The 17,486-nt window shown below is 59.5% G+C and overlaps 2 protein-coding genes across 3 annotated transcripts in view; one reads left to right on the forward strand and one right to left on the reverse strand.

Annotated features, from left to right (window-relative positions):
* The first annotated feature begins 1,984 nt into the window (after positions 1-1,984).
* PYGL (glycogen phosphorylase L) lies at positions 1,985-17,059 on the forward strand. Of its 2 annotated transcripts, none has more exons than XM_074821155.1 (21): positions 1,985-2,124; positions 3,194-3,446; positions 4,938-5,039; positions 6,711-6,789; positions 7,480-7,583; positions 8,427-8,558; positions 9,095-9,206; positions 9,292-9,374; positions 10,407-10,550; positions 11,576-11,668; positions 11,925-12,071; positions 12,656-12,819; positions 12,909-13,023; positions 13,230-13,331; positions 13,420-13,567; positions 13,681-13,739; positions 14,138-14,279; positions 14,421-14,628; positions 14,703-14,837; positions 15,823-15,889; positions 16,098-17,059. In XM_074821155.1, the coding sequence occupies exons 2-21, from the start codon at positions 3,204-3,206 to the stop codon at positions 16,284-16,286; spliced, it is 2,568 nt and encodes an 855-aa protein (XP_074677256.1). In that variant the 5' UTR covers positions 1,985-2,124; positions 3,194-3,203; the 3' UTR covers positions 16,287-17,059. The 2 variants fall into 2 exon arrangements, with proteins under 2 accessions (XP_074677256.1, XP_074677257.1); XM_074821156.1 differs by lacking the exon at positions 1,985-2,124 and adding an exon at positions 2,860-2,875.
* The window catches only part of ABHD12B (abhydrolase domain containing 12B), a 6,282-nt gene continuing 5,679 nt past the window's right edge, over positions 16,884-17,486 (reverse strand). The window contains exons 12-13 of the mRNA XM_074821158.1: positions 17,367-17,482; positions 16,884-17,019 (exon numbers count right to left, since the gene is read on the reverse strand). Coding sequence (XP_074677259.1) covers positions 16,998-17,019; positions 17,367-17,482 — 138 coding nt within the window. The 3' untranslated portion in view covers positions 16,884-16,997. The remainder of the gene's footprint in view (positions 17,020-17,366; positions 17,483-17,486) is intronic.

Raw genomic sequence — 17,486 nt, forward strand, 5'->3', positions numbered from 1 at the left:
CCTTGAAGCTCCTCCAGTCCAACCATGAACCTCACACTGACCGTTCCCAACTCCACCAGATCCCTCAGCGCTGGGTCAACCCGACTCTTCAACCCCTCCAGGGATGGGGACTCCCCCCCTGCCCTGGGCAGCCCATTCCAACGCCCAACAACCCCTTCTGCAAAGAAATCCTTCCTAAGAGCCAGTCTGACCCTGCCCTGGCGCAGCTTGAGGCCATTCCCTCTTGTGCTGGCGCTTGTTCCTTGGCTCAAGAGACTCATCCCCCCTCTCTGCACCCTCCTTTCAGGGAGTTGTAGAGGGCCATGAGGTCTCCCCTCAGCCTCCTCTTCTCCAGACTAAACCCCCCCAGTTCCCTCAGCCGCTCCCCATCACACCTGTGCTCCAGACCCTGCACCAGCTCCGTTGCCCTTCTCTGGACACGCTCGAGTCACTCAATGGCCTTTTTGGAGTGGGGGGCCCAAAACTGAACCCAGGAATCAAGGTGCAGCCTCACCAGGGCACCAGAGTCAGCTGAAAGCCCTGCAGCGACACAGGGCCCACCTGAGGCTCCCCACTCCACCTGCACCCCCTCAGTGGGGGAGTTAGGGGGGCCGAGGAATGGTCATGGGTGCCAAGGAGCTGGGATGTAAGGAAGGAGGGATTATTTAGGCTGGATCTAGGGCAGTATCTCCCCAGGGTTGGGGAGGGGATGGACACAAGCTGCTGCATCCAGCCCAGCACAGCCACCCCACCACCACCACCCACTGCCTGGAGACACATCAAAGATGGGGGCAAAGACCAGGTGGAGAAAGAGAAATAAAATGATAAAAATCACAAGATGGGCAGAAGTGAAAGAGTCCGGCCTGGTTGTGACGCAGTGCTGGCAGTATTAAAATCCCTTGGGGGGGGTCTTTCTTCCAGAAATAGGGGCAAACGCTGAGGGATGAGGTGGGTGGGGGCCGTTTCAGAAGGAAAAGCAAGGATGGTTCTCCCAGGGCCTGGGCGCCGCTCACTGTTGAGACGTTCGTGCCCGCTCTCCATTTCCTTAGAGCGCCTTGGGAGAGGTTTGTCAACGTGAGGCCTCTGAGCTCACCCTGGGCCCGAGTCCAGGCTCAAATAAAAACCACTAATGCGTTGCATTAAGTGCTTTTATGACCCAGGACGACGCTCGTCCCTTCCAGAGAAGGAACATGCCCAGGACACCGGAGATACGGGAAATCGCATCCTCCCTGCAGCGCGTAAAACCCAGCCTGGGAGTGGTGCGCGGGGAGGCGGGGGGAACAGGCCCAGAGGACCCGAGGCAAGGGCAGAGCCGCTGGCCCACGGCGTCCCAGCTCCGGCTTCCAAGAGAGTGCTGCCGGCGACCTTCCCAGGCTGCCCAAACCTCCCCCGGGGCTCGGCCCCACGCTCGGCAGCTCTTAGCAAGACGAAGAGCAAGATGAAGAAGAAAAATAAAATTATTAGCGAGGCGTTTTGGCTCAAATCAGAGCACTTTGCATGGCACCATTTGCACGGCTGCGTTGGAGGGCAGCTCCGGGACACGAAATACCAGCTCTAGGCATCGAGCCCGTCTGCGTCCGGCGTTTACTGGCAAGGAAACCATGCCCATGCTTCCACCCAGACAATAATCCTTCAATTTACCCTGTGAAAAACCACAAAAATCAGTCACATCCCTTTTTTTTTTTTTCCACACTGCAGTTTGGGTTGGTTCCTGAAGCTTCGGCGAGCCACCGCAGCCTTTCGCGGGGCCTTGTGTCGCTCGGTCCCAGCTGGGGTGACAGTGGGGGGTGGCTGGGGTACCCCCCTGAGCACACAGGGCCTGGCCAGCCCCCCCCAGGGCAGCAGCCGGGGTGTCTCGCTCCTCGGCTGAGCTGGGTTTAGCTTTGAGGAACTGGGCAGGGAAATCGCAAGGCTGGGAAGCCGGGTGGAGGCATGGCTGGAGGAAGAGGAAGAGGAAGAGGAAGAAGTGTTGTGTTGTAGCTTGGATCAGGTGTTCTTGCCCTCGGGACGAACTGCAGGCAGGAGGGAGGGCAGGACTCTGCAGGCAGGGCAGGCAGAAGGCCTGGGGAGGAGGCCGTGAAGCATCTGGAGCTGGGAAGAAATCCAACGCCATTCCCAGAGGGATTGTGGAGCGGGCAGAGCAAAGTGAGGGGGCGAGGGGAGGGGGGGCAAAGGGGTGCAGGGGTGGGGGTGCAGAAAGGATGCAGGGGTGGGGGTGAAGGGGAAGGGGGTGCAGAAAGGGTGCAGAGGAGGGGGTGCAGAAGGGGTGCAGGGGTGGGGGTGCAGGGAAGGGGGTGCAGAAAGGGTGCAGAAGGGGTGCAGGGGAAGGGGGTGTAGGGGAGGGGTTGCAGAAGGAGTGCAGGGATGGGGGTTCAGGGGAGGGGGTGCAGAAGGGGTGCAGGGGTGGGGGTTCAGGGGAGGGGGTGCAGAAGGGGTGCAGAAGGAGTGCAGGGGAAGGGGGTGTAGGGGAGGGGGTGCAGAAGGGGTGCAGGGATGGGGGTTCAGGGGAGGGGGTGCAGAAGGGGTGCAGAAGGGATGCAGGGGAAGGGGGTGTAGGGGAGGGGGTGCAGAAGGGGTGCAGGGATGGGGGTTCAGGGGAGGGGGTGCAGAAGGGGTGCAGAAGGGATGCAGGGGAAGGGGGTGTAGGGGAGGGGGTGCAGAAGGAGTGCAGGGATGGGGGTTCAGGGCAGGGCGTGCAGAAGGGGTGCGGGGGTGGGGGTGCAGGGAAGGGGGTGCAGTCGGGCAGGGCTGGGATCGTGACAGTTTCCGCCTGGGCCATGACAGCGGCATTTCCCTGCGGGCCCGGCGGGGAGGGCCCTGGCCGGGGCGGGGCCCTGCGTGGGGCGGTGCTCGACGCCCGGAGAAACGCGGGGGGAGGCGGCTCCGCCCGGCGCAGGTTCGCCCGTGGAGGAGGAGGGGAAGGACACCCACCTACCCACCCCCCCCCGTGGTCGTCCCCCGGCTCCGTACACCCTCTTTTCTCCCCCCACCCCGGGGCGCCGCTCCCGCCCCACGAGTGGGCGGCCCGTGGGGGCGGCCCGTCCCCATCCCCCGTCCCCTCCCCGGGGCTCCGGCAGCGAGTCCGGCCCCGGGGGCGGAGGCGGAACCCGGTGCCGGTGCCCAACCCCGCCGTGGCTGTTTGTGTGTGTGTTTCCCCCCCCCCTTCTCCCCGTACCCCCAGCGTGGCCGTTTGTCCCCCCCGTGTCCCCCGCAGCCCCGCCGGGATGTCGCGGCCGCTGTCGGACCAGGAGCGGCGGAAGCAAATCAGCATCCGCGGGATCGTGGGGGCCGAGAACGTGGCCGAGCTGAAACGGGGCTTCAATCGCCACCTCCACTTCACCCTAGTCAAGGACCGCAACGTGGCTACCCCCCGTGACTACTACTTCGCCCTGGCCCACACCGTGCGGGACCACCTGGTGGGACGCTGGATCCGCACCCAGCAGTACTACTACGAGAAGGACCCCAAGGTGGGAGCGGGGGGATGGCTGGGAGGAGGGGGGGACACCCCTTTTTGCAGGGGAGAGGGTGGAGGGCAGCGAGAGCCCCCCCTCAGCTTTGCCCCGACGGGTCCTGCGTGATGGCCGGGGTGGGAATTTGTAACGCGCCATGGGAAGAGCGGGCGGGGGGGGGGGGGGTGGGGTGGTTTTTCTGCGGTTTAGGGGTATTTCCCCTTTGCTTTGGCGAGCGGAGAGACTGGACTTTAACAAGAGAGGCCGCTGTCCTCTGCTTTTGCAAAACAAACAGAGCGCGGCTTGGCCGGGAGCTGGGCTCAGGGCATGGGAACCGCGTTTGTTGTCCCGCAGGCTGGCGTGGGTGCGGTCTGCCGAGAGCAGCTCAAAGCCTTCTAGAGTCAATTAGTCGAAGGGCTTAAACGAACCCAAAGCCAGCCGCAGGCAGGTCTGGCTTAAAAGAGGCGCGAGTTTAATCGGCGCTACAGGCATCCCGGGAAAGATCCGGTTTATCCGGGAGTTTTGCGTTTTCTGCTCATCAGCGTGGGCTGGCACCGAGCACGGGGCTCCGGCTGCTGGGGATTAAGCTGTAATCCCCTCCTGACACCTGGACGGCCCCGTTGGCTCGTTTCCTCCCTGCGAGGGTGGCCTCGCTGGGACAGTGCCAGCCCCTGAGAGCTCAGCACCCCTCCCCATGTCGTGTAGGGGTGAGAAAAAAAGATGAGCCTCTTCCAGGGTTTGAATCTGGGCACCCTCCTGCGGAGCTGAGCCGTGCCGGGTGCCGTCCGCCCGCCGTCACTGCTTCCAGCTCTGCTGGCACCAAACCAGTAAGCCCAGCCGATCCTGCCCAGCACATCCCATCGCCATCCCCAGGCCCGATCCCACACAGGTCCTGGGGAAACCTGTTAAGTCAGCGACTTCCTCCAGCCTAAATCCTTCCTTAAAACCCGCCGGTGCTGACGCCGGGGAATGGCTTACACAAGCCTCTGCGTTACCGGCCGCATCCTGCACCCATCGTGTCCTGAGACCGAACCGAAACCCCCCGGGGACGTGCAAGGGAGCCTGTGTCCGCACGGCTGCTGCACATGCCTGGCCCTGGCGCTTGTTTGGGTTTTGGGTTGTTTTGCAGCTTGGGGTGACATTAGGAAACATCTCCTCTTTAAAATTTAACTTTGTACCGCCACGGCCACCGGTGTGCTCAGGGTGACCATCCTGGAGCTGTCCCTGCTCTCCGACAGGGCGTTGGGGCTTGTTTAAACAAAACCACCTCGGTGTTACCCTCTTCCTGGCCTGGGAAGTAGCAGCAGCAGGGGTTGCAGGGCACAGCTGCCTCGGGGCCCCCAAGGAGCTCCAGCCCTCGAATTCTCGGTGCAAACCACCCTGTTCTGTTGAAAGTAATTTCTTTTTTTTGCTCGTGCTTCGTGATAACACCCAAGAGCAGCTTCTGGAGTCCAGAGGAGCCTCGTCCAGCCCTGGGGAAGGTGACCGGCAGGTGGTTTTCTCTTTCAGAGGATTTACTACCTCTCCTTGGAGTTTTACATGGGGCGGACGCTGCAGAACACCATGATTAACCTGGGGCTGCAAAACGCCTGCGATGAAGCCATCTACCAGGTGAGCATCCCAGGGGGTCAGTGTAGACCTGGACCAGGAGGGCTCCAACACTCTCCAGCTCCTGGGAATTTTTGTGTTTTACTGCACTGGCTGCAAACTGCTCCTTGAGCCGCAGGTGATGCCTTAGTGGATAAATGCTGCTCCAGAACCAGCTCTTAAAAGGCCGGGGGCCGCAGCCGGCGTTTGCAGCGCGCCGAGAGATGTGGCACGGCGCTGCCGAGCGCCGCTGGGATGGAGGGTCAAGCCCAAGGAAGCTCATGGTTGTATATACGAGGCCATTAATAGCTCTAATCAATGGCAGAGGGGAATAAAACCTTGGCCTAACTCAACCCCGGCCTGGCACTGGCACCGCGTGGTTATCAAAGGTTTTTTGGGTGGCTCCTTCCTCCCCTGCCCTGCGCTTGCACCCCTCAGGACCAACGTCATCGTACGTGGCCTGGGCGGTTGCACAACAGTCAGAGCAGCTTTCGAGCAAATGCGTTCAGGGAGGAACTTATTTTTAGGTTTTCTTATGGTTTGGGTTTCTTTTTTATCTGTCGACCTTGCAATGAGGGCGGCAGCCCAGCCGGGGTGAGGGTGGAGGGGAAGAGCCTGGGATGCTGCGTGGGGAAGCGGAAGGGGCGAGGTTATTTGAAAATCATCCTCTTTGCAGCGATGGCAGGTAAAGCTCTGAGGGAAATCCTTATGCTGAGCCCCCCCGGACACAAATGCCAAATGTCTCTAAAAAAAAACGTTTGGCGTAATAGAAATCACATAAAATATTTCTGTAGGCCTTCAGGGCTGCCGATGGAATTCAGAGCTGTGCCCTAGTGCCACGAAACACCGGCGAGGCTGCGGTCAGTGCTGGTGCTCCCATCTGCGCCCAGCTGGTTTGGGAGAAGGTGCTGCCTTCTTACACGTGAGCAGTGCAGGGTCTGGCCTTCCCGCTTGGGTGGCCATGGATCTGGGGCTGTCCCCGTTTGCTATGACTGTGGGACGTCGGGCCAAGAGGTTTCCGTGGGAAAAGGTGGCTCAGCCCTGGCAAGGCACCGTCTTATTTCCCGCTGAGCTACCTGAGGAGCTTTGCATAGGCAAAAATCTCTTCCTCCCACAGCATCCCAGGCTGGAAACTTAAAATTTCCTTGTAAAAGTGGTGTAGCTGCTTCTCTGGGTGTCTCTGTTAAAGGGTGATGCCTGGAGCCAGGGGGGGTGGCGGGGATGGGGGAGCAGGAGCGTGGTGCCTGCCCCTGTGGAGCTGGGGCGTGGAGAGAGGGAACAGGCCCAGGAATGAGCCCTGGGAGACCTGCCCGAAACATCTGGGACCACAAGAGCAGTGCCCTGGTTACGGCCGGGTGCCCCTCACCCCCAGGAGCTTGTCCATGGTGAGGTCAAGGGCGCGTGTGTCCCTTGTAAAGGCTGGTGGAGTGTCTTTAAACACCAGAGCTGGTCCCCGCCGCGCCGCAGAGCGGCAGTGGAGGGGGAGAGGGGCTGGTTTGGGTGCAAATCGCAGTGTCCCACCTGCAGGGATGAGTCTTGCAGGGTCGGGTGCCTTTCCACCCCTCCTGGAACCCACCTGCAAGGGGGGGAACGGCAGCGGTGGGTGCAGGGCAGCACCCAGGGGTGCAGTGCCTCCCCTCTGCGGGGCTGGGCACGCTGCGAGCCTCCAGCCCATGGCCTTCTCCTCATCTGTAGCTTGGGCTGGACATGGAAGAGCTGGAGGAAATCGAGGAGGATGCCGGGCTTGGCAACGGTGGGCTCGGCAGGCTTGCTGGTGAGTGCGCCCCAAAAATGGTCTGTTTGTCGGGATGGTGGGGCACGGGGGGGTACCTAAACCCAGCAGGGGGTTTTTTTGCTCCAGCCTTTACAGAATCCCGGAATCATCTCGGTTGGAAAAGCCCTTGAAGCTCCTCCAGTCCAACCATGAACCTCACACTGACCGTTCCCAACTCCACCAGATCCCTCAGCGCTGGGTCAACCCGACTCTTCAACCCCTCCAGGGATGGGGACTCCCCCCCTGCCCTGGGCAGCCCATTCCAACGCCCAACAACCCCTTCTGCAAAGAAATACTTCCTAAGAGCCAGTCTGACCCTGCCCTGGCGCAGCTTGAGGCCATTCCCTCTTGTCCTGGGGCTTGTTCCTTGGCTCAAGAGACTCATCCCCCCTCTCTGCACCCTCCTTTCAGGGAGTTGTAGAGGGCCATGAGGTCTCCCCTCAGCCTCCTCTTCTCCAGACTAAATCCCCCCAGTTCCCTCAGCTGCTCCCCATCAGACCTGTGCTCCGTGTCTTACACGCACAGGGTGAGAGGCGTAGGGTGGCCGGCAAGCAGCGGTGGCTGCTGGCCCTGGCTCGTGTCCCTGCAGGGTGGCTGTTTGCTCTCCATGGGGAGAAGGTCCCGCTGCCTCCCCAGGGCTCCCTGCTCCCCGGGGCAGTGCAGCTCACGGCTCTCCTCTCTCCCTGCCAGCCTGCTTCCTCGACTCAATGGCGACACTGGGGCTGGCAGCCTACGGCTACGGCATCCGCTACGAGTACGGCATCTTCAACCAGAAGATCCGGGACGGGTGGCAGGTACGGGCAGAGGCGTGTGGCTCTTGCCTTTCCCCGACACAGCCAAAGCCCCAAGTCCAGCCTTCCCCTTAGATCTAGGCCAAGATCAGGGTGTAGGGACATTCTCCCTTAGCTTGGAGACTGCTGGAGCCAGAGTTGATGCTGTGAGATTTAAGACGTGTCAGATGTTTTCTGAAATGAGTTTAACACTGCTCAAAGCCTGGGTTAAAGCACCAGAGGGTGGAAGAGGCTGTTTTGGAAATGCAGTAGCGTGTATCAGCAAAACCCCTGGTGGGACACAACCCTGAATACCCTGTGAGCACCCCCAAAAAGCTGGCAAGTGGAGGCCTTTCCTCCTCGGTGCTGTGAAATAGCGATTCCCCGACCGCTGTGTCCTAAGGGGGTTTATCCCCCCCAGCCCTCCTGCGATGTCCCTGCTGCCCGGAGCTCTGACCTGGCCGTGCCAAAGGCGATGTCCAACCCCAGCTCTCCCCTCTAACAGCCCAACCGGGCTATGGAACGAGCCCGCTTCATTAGCCAGCCTGCGGGCTGAGATCAAAACCCCAATTAAGAGGGCTAACAGCACCTCGGTCACAGCACGGCGCTGTTAGTGAGAGAAGTGTTGCTTTCATCCCCACCTCTTCATCCTCATCCATCACCCCCCCCTGGCAGGGAGAACCCCGGAGTTCAGGGTGGCTGGGGCAGAGCCGAAATCCGGGTTTAGGGCAGACAGACTCCAAAGCATCATCCCCTTTGCCACAAGCAGCCAGAGCTTTTCCCATCCATCCTCCTCCATGTGGGCACAACCTGGGGAGGTCCCTGGGGCTGAGTGATCCCCTCACCGCTCTCACTCCCCTCTGGCAGGTGGAAGAAGCTGATGACTGGCTCCGGCACGGTAACCCCTGGGAGAAAGCCCGTCCCGAGTACATGCTGCCCGTGCACTTCTACGGCCGGGTGGAGCACACTGCCACTGGCATCAAGTGGGTCGACACCCAGGTAACGGGCTGGGGTGCAGCCTGGCGGGGAACCCCCCCTTGCCTGGGTTGTCCCATCACCTGGGGGGGGCTCTTGTTGGCTGGCTGCACCCCTGGGTGCTGCCAGCATCCCCACCGGGGAGGGTTGCGCTGGTGAGGCTGCTTCGCCGGGGTGGAAAAGGCAGAAAATTGGGGAGGAGGTGGACATAGGGGTGGGTTTTGCTGCTCCACCTCTGCAGCCAACCTCGGAAGTACCCAAAAGCACCTCCAGCGGGTCTGTGTGCAACGCACAGCCCTAAATTAAGCTTCTCCTGACCCTTGCAAGCCTCTCTTCATCCCCTGAGCGCTTCGGGCAGAGCTGGGGGAGCCAGGGTGTCCCCGGGATAGAGGCTTGGGGGGGTACCAAGCACCTCCCCACACATGCAACCCCATGAAGGTGGATGCAACCCTCAGCTGACTCCTGCGGGAGAGTCTGTGGGATGGGGGGGGCTCTGGCGGGGCAGGGGGGATGTGGGGGGACTCCAGCCCCGTTCAGCTGTCCTGCCATCGATGTCCTAGGTGGTGCTGGCGCTGCCCTACGATACCCCCGTGCCTGGGTACATGAACAACACCGTCAACACCATGCGCCTGTGGTCGGCTCGGGCACCCAACGACTTCAACCTGCGGGACTGTAAGTGGGTGCTGGCGGGGTGCTGAGTGGGATGGGGCACAGGGGGTGTCCCCTGCACCCACCTTCTCCCTCTGCTCCTCCCCAGTCAATGTTGGAGACTACATCCAGGCTGTGCTGGACAGAAACCTGGCGGAAAACATATCCCGCGTCCTCTACCCCAACGACAATGTAAGTCGGGATGGAGGGGTGTCCCTATTTTGGGGATGGCTAAAGATGCAGCCCCTCTCGCCAGGACATTGCAGAGATGTTTTAGTTGGGTTTCAAGCCACCTGTAGTGCTCGGATGGGGATTGCTGCCTCTCACCAGCGCTGCCCGGGGCTGCAGCAGAGACCAGTCCGCTCCCAGGCAAATCCGTGGTTGGTAGAGGGGAGGGAGTTACAATGAGCACGTCCTGCTGCAGAGATGTTCCTCGAGTTTCAAAATAGAACATGAAGGCAAACTGATGAGCACTGCTGGCATTTTCCTGCCTGTCCCTTGCAGCCCAGGACCAGAGATTGTGCTTCAAATTGCCCTTTACATCCTGACCTCTTGCTGCCGGTGTTGCTGTGCTGGAACGGGGGCGTGATGGGATGTACAGCCCTTTTCTGGCCACAAAACAAGCTGCAGAGCAGGGGAGGAGGGCAAAGGGTGGCTCTCCTTGCTCTGCAGCCTGTTTTGAGCAGGCCCTGATGGGGTTTTTCCCCATTTCATCCTACACCAGCCTTCCCAGCTGGCGAGGAGAGCTGGGAGCACCACAGCTCCGGCGGTGAGGTTGCCTCCTGCAGATCCTCTTTTGCAGAGCAGCGGGTTGATGTCTCATGCTGCGTGAATGGTGGCTTTAATTCTTGTCTTAGAAACAGCTCCTAGGTGTTACAGCCCTGCTGTGGTTCCCCTTCCCGTTGCCCCAGTACCTTTCCTTGCGGCCAGAATTTTCAAACCAGGGAGAACAGGTTTCAACAATGCTCGGGGTGAGAGGGGAAAGATTTAACCTCTGTGTGTACCAGCACATCTCAAACCCCCATGCTGAAATCTGGAAATCAAGATGTTGGGGTTAGAGCTGCTGCCAGCCCTGGCGCTGGGGGAGGCGCTGGGGGCTCGCACCGTGCCGTGGATGTGTGCCAGCGTGGGTCCCTGCGTGGCAGGGAGCCCCGAAGGGCTCAGCTCCTTGGCACAAGCGTGCCTGAGCAGCGTGATGCAGTCCTGCCGCTCCTCTGCTCACAGTTCTTCGAGGGCAAGGAGCTGCGGCTGAAGCAGGAGTACTTCGTCGTGGCTGCCACCCTCCAAGACATCATACGCCGCTTCAAAGCGTCCAAATTCGGGAGCACGGAGAGTGTCCGAACTGTGTTTGATTCCTTCCCCGACCAGGTACGAGCCAGGGTTGCTCTGACATAGTCTCTCTATAGGGAGGTTCTACAGAGAGCCTTGGATAGATTGGATCGGTGGCCAACGTTAATGGGATGAGCTTCAACAAGGCCAAGTGCCAGGTCCTGCACTTGGGCCACAACAACCCCCTGCATGGCTACAGGCTTGGGGAGGTGTGGCTGGAGCTGTCTGGAAGAGAAGGATCTGGGGGTTCTAATTGACAAGCAGCTGAACATGAGCCAGCAGTGTGCCCAGGTGGCCAAGAAAGCCAACAGCATCCTGGCTTGTATTAGAAATAGTGTGACCAGCAGAAGTAGGGAGGTGATAGTCCCCCTGTGCTCTGCACTGGTGAGGCCACACCTGGAGTATTGGGTCCAGTTTGGGGCACCTCAATACGAGAGAGATCTCGAGGTGCTGGAGCGAGTGCAGAGGAGGGCAGTGAAGCTGGTGAAGGGCCTGGAGAACAAATCCTGTGAGGAGAGATTGAAGGAGCTGGGACTGTTTAGTTGGAGGAGGAGAAGGCTGAGGGGAGACCTCATCACTCTCTACAGCTCCCTGAAAGGACATTGTAGAGAGGTTGGTGCTGGTCTCTCCTCACAGGTGATTAGTGACAGAACAAGAGGGAACGGCTTTAAACTGCAACAGGGGAGGTTCAGACTGGGCATTAGGAAAAAAATTTTCACAGAAAGTGTGGTCAGACAGTGGAATAGGCTGCCCAGGGAGGGGGTGGAGTCCCCATCCCTGGATGTGTTTAAGGGTCGTTTAGATGAGATGTTGGGGGATGTGGTGTAGGGGAGAACTTTGTAGAGTAGGGCTGATGGTTGGACTCGATGATCCCAAGGGTCTTTTCCAATCTGAATGATTCTCTGATTCTGTGACATGTGCCTTGGAGCTCAGGTTGATGCCTCCCAGATGCACACCCAGGGTTGGAGAGGTTTTGTGGCCCCTCCGTGGGTGCCTGTGCCCAGCTGAGTTGGGCAGTGGGGTGCCTGCGTGTCCCCCCCATGTCCCCACGTGCCACCCCGCAGGTTGCCATCCAGCTGAATGACACACACCCCGCCATGGCCATCCCTGAGCTGATGAGGATTTTTGTGGACATCGAGAAGCTGCCGTGGAACAAGGTAGGGAGATCCGACCTGCCCCTTGGGTCCCCTCTGCTTGCACCCACCCTCCAGCCAAGGAGCTGGGGAACCAGTTTGGTAGCTGCTGGTGGCCTGGGGAGTGATGTGGAGCAGTCAGGTTGGGTTTAACCAGTATGGACTTAGAGGAGCCGGTTTGGCTGTGCTTCTGGCTGTGTGGGAGGACCATGAATGGGTGTTACACCCACCCGGGGCTGCTTCCAACCTTGCCGCTCAACGCTGGCTCTCCCTCCGGCAGGCTTGGGACATCACCAAGCGGACCTTTGCCTACACCAACCATACGGTGCTCCCTGAAGCCCTGGAGCGCTGGCCGGTGGACCTGGTGGAGAAGCTGCTCCCCAGACACCTGCAGATCATCTACGAGATCAACCAGAGACACCTGGATGTAAGTGCCTTGGGGCAGCGCAGGAGCCCTATCCAGGGTGGGGAGAGGGATGGCACACGTTGTGCTGTTGGGATTGGGGGGATGGTGTTGGGTGGTTCTGGTTCCTATTTTGGGAGGTTGGTGTCTAGGAAAGCCCTTCCCAACAGTCTGTTGCCATCCCGCAGTTAGTGGCTATTTTAAAGACTTCACCTCTTGCTCCAGGGACTTAGCTGTTGTAATTTCTTTGCTCCCTAAATGCTAAATTCATCCTGGAAAAGGATGAGGTTGGGGGTACAAAGGAGATGGTGGTTTGGCCTCCTGGTCTGGCAGCACAAGGCTTTTGCCAAAATGGCCCCACTGGCTGTGTACATGCCCACAAGCCCCTCTCCGTGGGGTTTGGGGGGGTCCTTCTGTCCAGAGATGTCCGTGCTGGAGAAGGGCACCCTTTGGAGGGGGTTTGCACCATGACTCTGGAGTAAAAGCCACCACTCTGGCTGGTGTTAAGTGCATTGGGGACATTGCTGTGGCCTCCTCCTCGGGAGCCAGCAGGCAGGGCACCCTAAAATACCAGCACTGCTCACCACCCCTCCGGCCTCCACCGGCAGCACATCGCGTTCCTCTTCCCTAACGACGTGGACCGGCTGCGGAGGATGTCCCTGATAGAGGAAGGAGGCACCAAGAGGATCAACATGGCCCATCTCTGCATTGTCGGCTCCCACGCCGTCAACGGCGTGGCGAAGATCCACTCCGAAATAGTCAAGACTCAAGTGTGAGCGCGGGGAGGGAGGCGGTGGTGGGTCACCCTTGGCTTGGAAACAGTGGGCCAGCTTGAAGATATCCCCCTCCTCATCCTCGCAGCTTCGAGGACTTCGCAGCAGTGGAGCCGGAGAAGTTTCAGAACAAGACCAACGGCATCACCCCGCGGCGCTGGCTCCTGCTCTGCAACCCGGGGCTGGCGGAGCTCATCGCAGAGGTAACAGCACGGGGGGAGCGCACTGGGCCCCGACCCTTCCTGACCCCAGGGACGCTGCCCCTGAGGACACCGCTCCAACCTCAGCCATTTACATCTTCTAAATGGTCCAAGTTCTGTCTGCATCCCACCTCCTGCTTCCCAAGCGCGGCTGGCTCTGCCAGCCACCCCCATCGCACCGTCAGCGTGCGCCTGTGCTCCCGTTGCAGAAAATAGGGGAGGACTACGTGCGGGACCTGAGCCAGCTGACGAAGCTGCACAAGTTTGTGGATGACGACCTCTTCATCCGGGAGGTGGCCAAAGTGAAGCAGGTGAGGGGGACAGGCACAGTGGGGGGGGGACGGACGCAGGCAAGGGGAGCACAGGCTGGGGGTTGACGTGCTCCCTGCCCTCACCCAGGAGAACAAGGTGAAGTTCGCGCAGTACCTGGAGAAGGAGTACAAAGTGAAGATCAACCCTTCCTCCATGTTCGACGTGCACGTGAAGAGGATCCACGAGTACAAGCGGCAGCTGATGAACTGCCTGCACATTGTCACCATGTACAACCGTAAGCCACCGCGTGCCCCGAGGGGACAGGCTGCCCTGGGGGTGCACAGCATCGCTATCCCCCCGGGGCTGCAACTAAAACAGCGGGTGACACCACACTGCTGTCTTCTCCAGGCATCAGGAGGGATCCTGCGAAGCTGTTTGTGCCAAGGACGGTGATCATTGGGGGCAAGGTAAGTTGGGTTGGGAGTTCTAGGCATTTTGGAGGAAATCCTTAAAAATCACAGAATCACCAAGGTTGGAAAAGACCTTGAAGATCATCTAGTCCAACCGTTAAACGATGCCCTAGGGGATTTGGGTGCAGATTTCTCGTGGGGCCACATCCTTGAAGGTCTCCAGGAAGTGCTGGGGTAGCACTTGTTGACTTCAACCCAAGCAAGGCACCCAGTTTTTGGGGGGCCTCGCACAACCATATGCTGCCTGTGGTCACACAAGTCCCCGAAAACATGGTGGCACAAGCCATGGGTTGGATGAGGTGATGGGAACAGGGCTGAGTGGGTGCTTCTCTGGGCACGGGGGAGCTGGGTGCTCCTTGCCTGCCCTCCAGCATCACCCATGGCTTTTCTCCTAGGCTGCCCCAGGATATCACATGGCTAAAATGATCATCAAGCTCATTAATGCTGTGGCTCACGTGGTGAACAACGACCCCGTTGTGGGGAGCAAGCTGAAGGTTATCTTCTTGGAGAACTACAGGGTCTCGCTGGCAGAAAAAGGTAGCCCCAGTGGGGCACGCTGTGGGGAGGGGATGTCCACCAGCCCATGGCTCCATCCCTGCGAGACAGCAGATCTAACATCCCTCAGCATGATGCAAACCCCAAACTGGTCACCGTGAACCCCTTGTGTTTTGTTGGCAGTGATCCCTGCTACCGACCTGTCGGAGCAGATCTCCACGGCGGGCACCGAGGCGTCGGGTACAGGGAACATGAAGTTCATGCTCAACGGGGCTCTGACCATCGGCACCATGGATGGGGCCAACGTGGAAATGGCTGAGGAGGCTGGAGAGGAAAACCTGTTCATCTTCGGCATGAGGGTGGAGGATGTCACAGAGCTGGACAAGGAAGGGTGAGGGGATGCTGTGGGGGTGCTACCACAGGCAGCTAGAGCAGCACCATCTCATACCAACCCTTCCCTGCCAGGTACCATGCCCAGGAGTACTACAACCGGCTCCCCGAGTTGAAGCAAGCCATTGACCAGATCAGGAGTGGCTTCTTCTCCCCGAAGGAGCCTGACCTCTTCAAAGATGTGGTCAACATGCTCTTCCACCACGACCGGTGAGGCCTGGGCTGCCATCCTTTCCCTGGGTTGGGTTTCTCCACCAAACACCTGGTGCCCGTGCAGAGCAGCCGCCTGCACCAACCATCCACCCATTTTCTAATGTCACAGAATCACAGAATCATCTCAGTTGGAAAAGCCCTTGAAGCTCCTCCAGTCCAACCATTAACCTCACACTGACTGTTCTCAACTCCACCAGATCCCTCAGCGCTGGGTCAACCCGACTCTTCAACCCCTCCAGGGATGGGGACTCCCCCCCTGCCCTGGGCAGCCCATTCCAACGCCCAACAACCCCTTCTGCAAAGAAATCCTTCCTAAGAGCCAGTCTGACCCTGCCCTGGCGCAGCTTGAGGCCATTCCCTCTTGTCCTGGCGCTTGTTCCTTGGCTCAAGAGACTCATCCCCCCTCTCTGCACCCTCCTGTCAGGGAGTTGTAGAGGGCCATGAGGTCTCCCCTCAGCCTCCTCTTCTCCAGACTAAACCCCCCCAGTTCCCTCAGCCGCTCCCCATCAGACCTGTGCTCCAGACCCTGCACCAGCTCCGTTGCCCTTCTCTGGACACACTCGAGTCATTCAATGGCCTTTTTGGAGTGAGGGGCCCAAAACTGTCATGCAGGTGGAAGAGCAATTGATGCTCCACAGGCACAAAAGACTCTCCACATACGGCACTTCACGCTTGCCACATTAAAACTTGGGGTACAGCAAGGTAGAGACGCATTTGGGTGCGCAGCCCTCACCAGATGGTAGATGCTTTTAGGTATCTCAAGGGCTTTCATGGCCGGAGCACTCAGCCAAGGGCTGTGGGGAAATGTTTTCCCAGTGAGCTGATGCAGAGTGGGCCCTCCTGGGCTTGGGGAGGATGAATTTGTCTGAAGCATTTGTGATGTAGAAAGCCCAAGCCCCGTGCGCCGCAGCCACTGGCCGCCACCATACACCCCCTTACACGTTTCTGCTGCCGCTGACTGCCCTTTTTTGCGCCACTACAGGTTTAAAGTTTTTGCAGACTACGAGGCTTACGTCAAATGCCAGGAGAAGGTCAGCGAGCTGTACCTGGTGAGTGCCAGCCTGGGGACGAGGCGGGGGAGCTGTGATGGGGGCACATCTCATCCCAGAGAAGGGCTCTGGTGGGGTTGTGCACTTCGACGGGTTCCTGGCGAGGAGGCTCCTGGCCATGCTGCTGGTTAAAAGCCAGTCTCACGGGCCAATGTGGCACCCATGGGCGCAAGCCTCCAGCCACACCATCCCACCCCTCTCCTTGCAGAACTCCAAGGCATGGACCAAGATGGTCATCAGGAACATCGCGGCGGCCGGCAAGTTCTCCAGCGACCGCACCATCAAGGAATACGCCCGGGACATCTGGCACGTGGAACCCTCCGACCTGAAGATCCCGCCACCCAACGAACCCCGGGACGCGGGCGAGGACAAGACCCCCAACGGCACGGCGGCGTAGGGGCAGGGAGCTGCCGGGGGACGTGAGCACGTGCACTGTAAAATTGTCTCTGCTGTCTAGTCTCTACGTTGCTGCTGCTGGCTTTCCTACAGATGGGGAAGGGGGGGGGGGGGGCGGGGGGCAGATTTTTATAACCTCAGTGTCGTGTGGAAAGCGAAACCATGTCACCCTGTTGCTTGCGTAGGTGCTAAAAATAAAAAGTGCCATTGGAGGCCAAGGGGCTATTTGCCGAAGCCTAAAATTAGGGACTGGGCTCGCTTGCACCAACGCTAAGGCAGAAAGTGGGTGTAAGGGGTGAGCTGCTGAGGCTTGGCCAGGGGTGGGGTGGGCAGCACAGCTGGACACAGCTGGATGAGCTGTCTGGGCCCTCGGAAGCGATGCTGAAGAAGGACTTGCGGTGCAGCTCTTGCCAGTCCTGAGGTATCAGTGCCGGGGGGGTTAAGGGGTGTTTGTAGTCAGGCCTGTGTACCCCCACCACTGCCCGCTGGGATGCTCCTAGGCCCGGCTTGCGTGGGCCTGGCCCAGGAGCAGCTCCCTGCTCCCAGCACAGTCTCCATCCCCTGAGTAACCTGCAGCATCCTCGAGGCAATGGGCAAATTAGAAAGTTTCTCAGTAGTTTTTTATTACTTACAGCAGTAAGTTCAGTGCCATGAGGGGGTCCTGGCGTGGGTTGGAGGGAGTGCTCGTGGTCGCTGCACGCAGCAGCTGGCATCATTTAATGTTCAAGAAGTCTCTGCGATAAGAAACAATAAACCTTACACTGTATCACTGACCGTCCTGTGCTGCATGAGAGCCTGATTTCTGAGCCCTGGATGTGGGGGTGAGCTAGGCTTAAGAGCAAAACTGCATCCCTGCACCCAGGGCAAAGACTGGGCACTGTCCCTGGGGCCCCTTCCTGGGGTCAGGACAGGCTCAGGGCAGTGAGGAGCAACGGGAGCTCAAAAACTGATGCCAGCGAACACCGTAGGGAGGGGAAGGAGCCGGGGAAGGCACCTGCATGGTTGTGGCAGGGGAGGATCCACCTGTGGAAGGTGATGTGCCCCCCCCCCCCCCCCCCCATTTCTGCAGCGCAACACTTACTTCACCAGGGTGGGCAGCTCCGGGTTGAACGAGATGTAGTCATGGCCTAGGCCCAGCTTTTCGGGAAAGGTAATGAACTTCACTTTGGTTTTGTCCTTGTAGGCGCTGTGTGCCATCTCA

This window comes from Strix aluco, chromosome 4 (assembly GCF_031877795.1).
Source record: "Strix aluco isolate bStrAlu1 chromosome 4, bStrAlu1.hap1, whole genome shotgun sequence".
Taxonomy (NCBI): domain Eukaryota; kingdom Metazoa; phylum Chordata; class Aves; order Strigiformes; family Strigidae; genus Strix; species Strix aluco.

What these genes read in the sequence shown, in the direction of transcription:
- PYGL (XM_074821155.1), top strand. Translation starts at nt 3,204, where the DNA reads ATGTCGCGGCCGCTGTCGGACCAGGAGCGGCGGAAGCAAATCAGCATC. An exon ending in AGGTGGCCAAAGTGAAGCAG is followed by an intron (nt 13,332 to 13,419) that starts GTGAGGGGGACA and finishes GCCCTCACCCAG; the next exon opens with GAGAACAAGGTGAAGTTCGC. An exon ending in CATTGTCACCATGTACAACC is followed by an intron (nt 13,568 to 13,680) that starts GTAAGCCACCGC and finishes TGTCTTCTCCAG; the next exon opens with GCATCAGGAGGGATCCTGCG.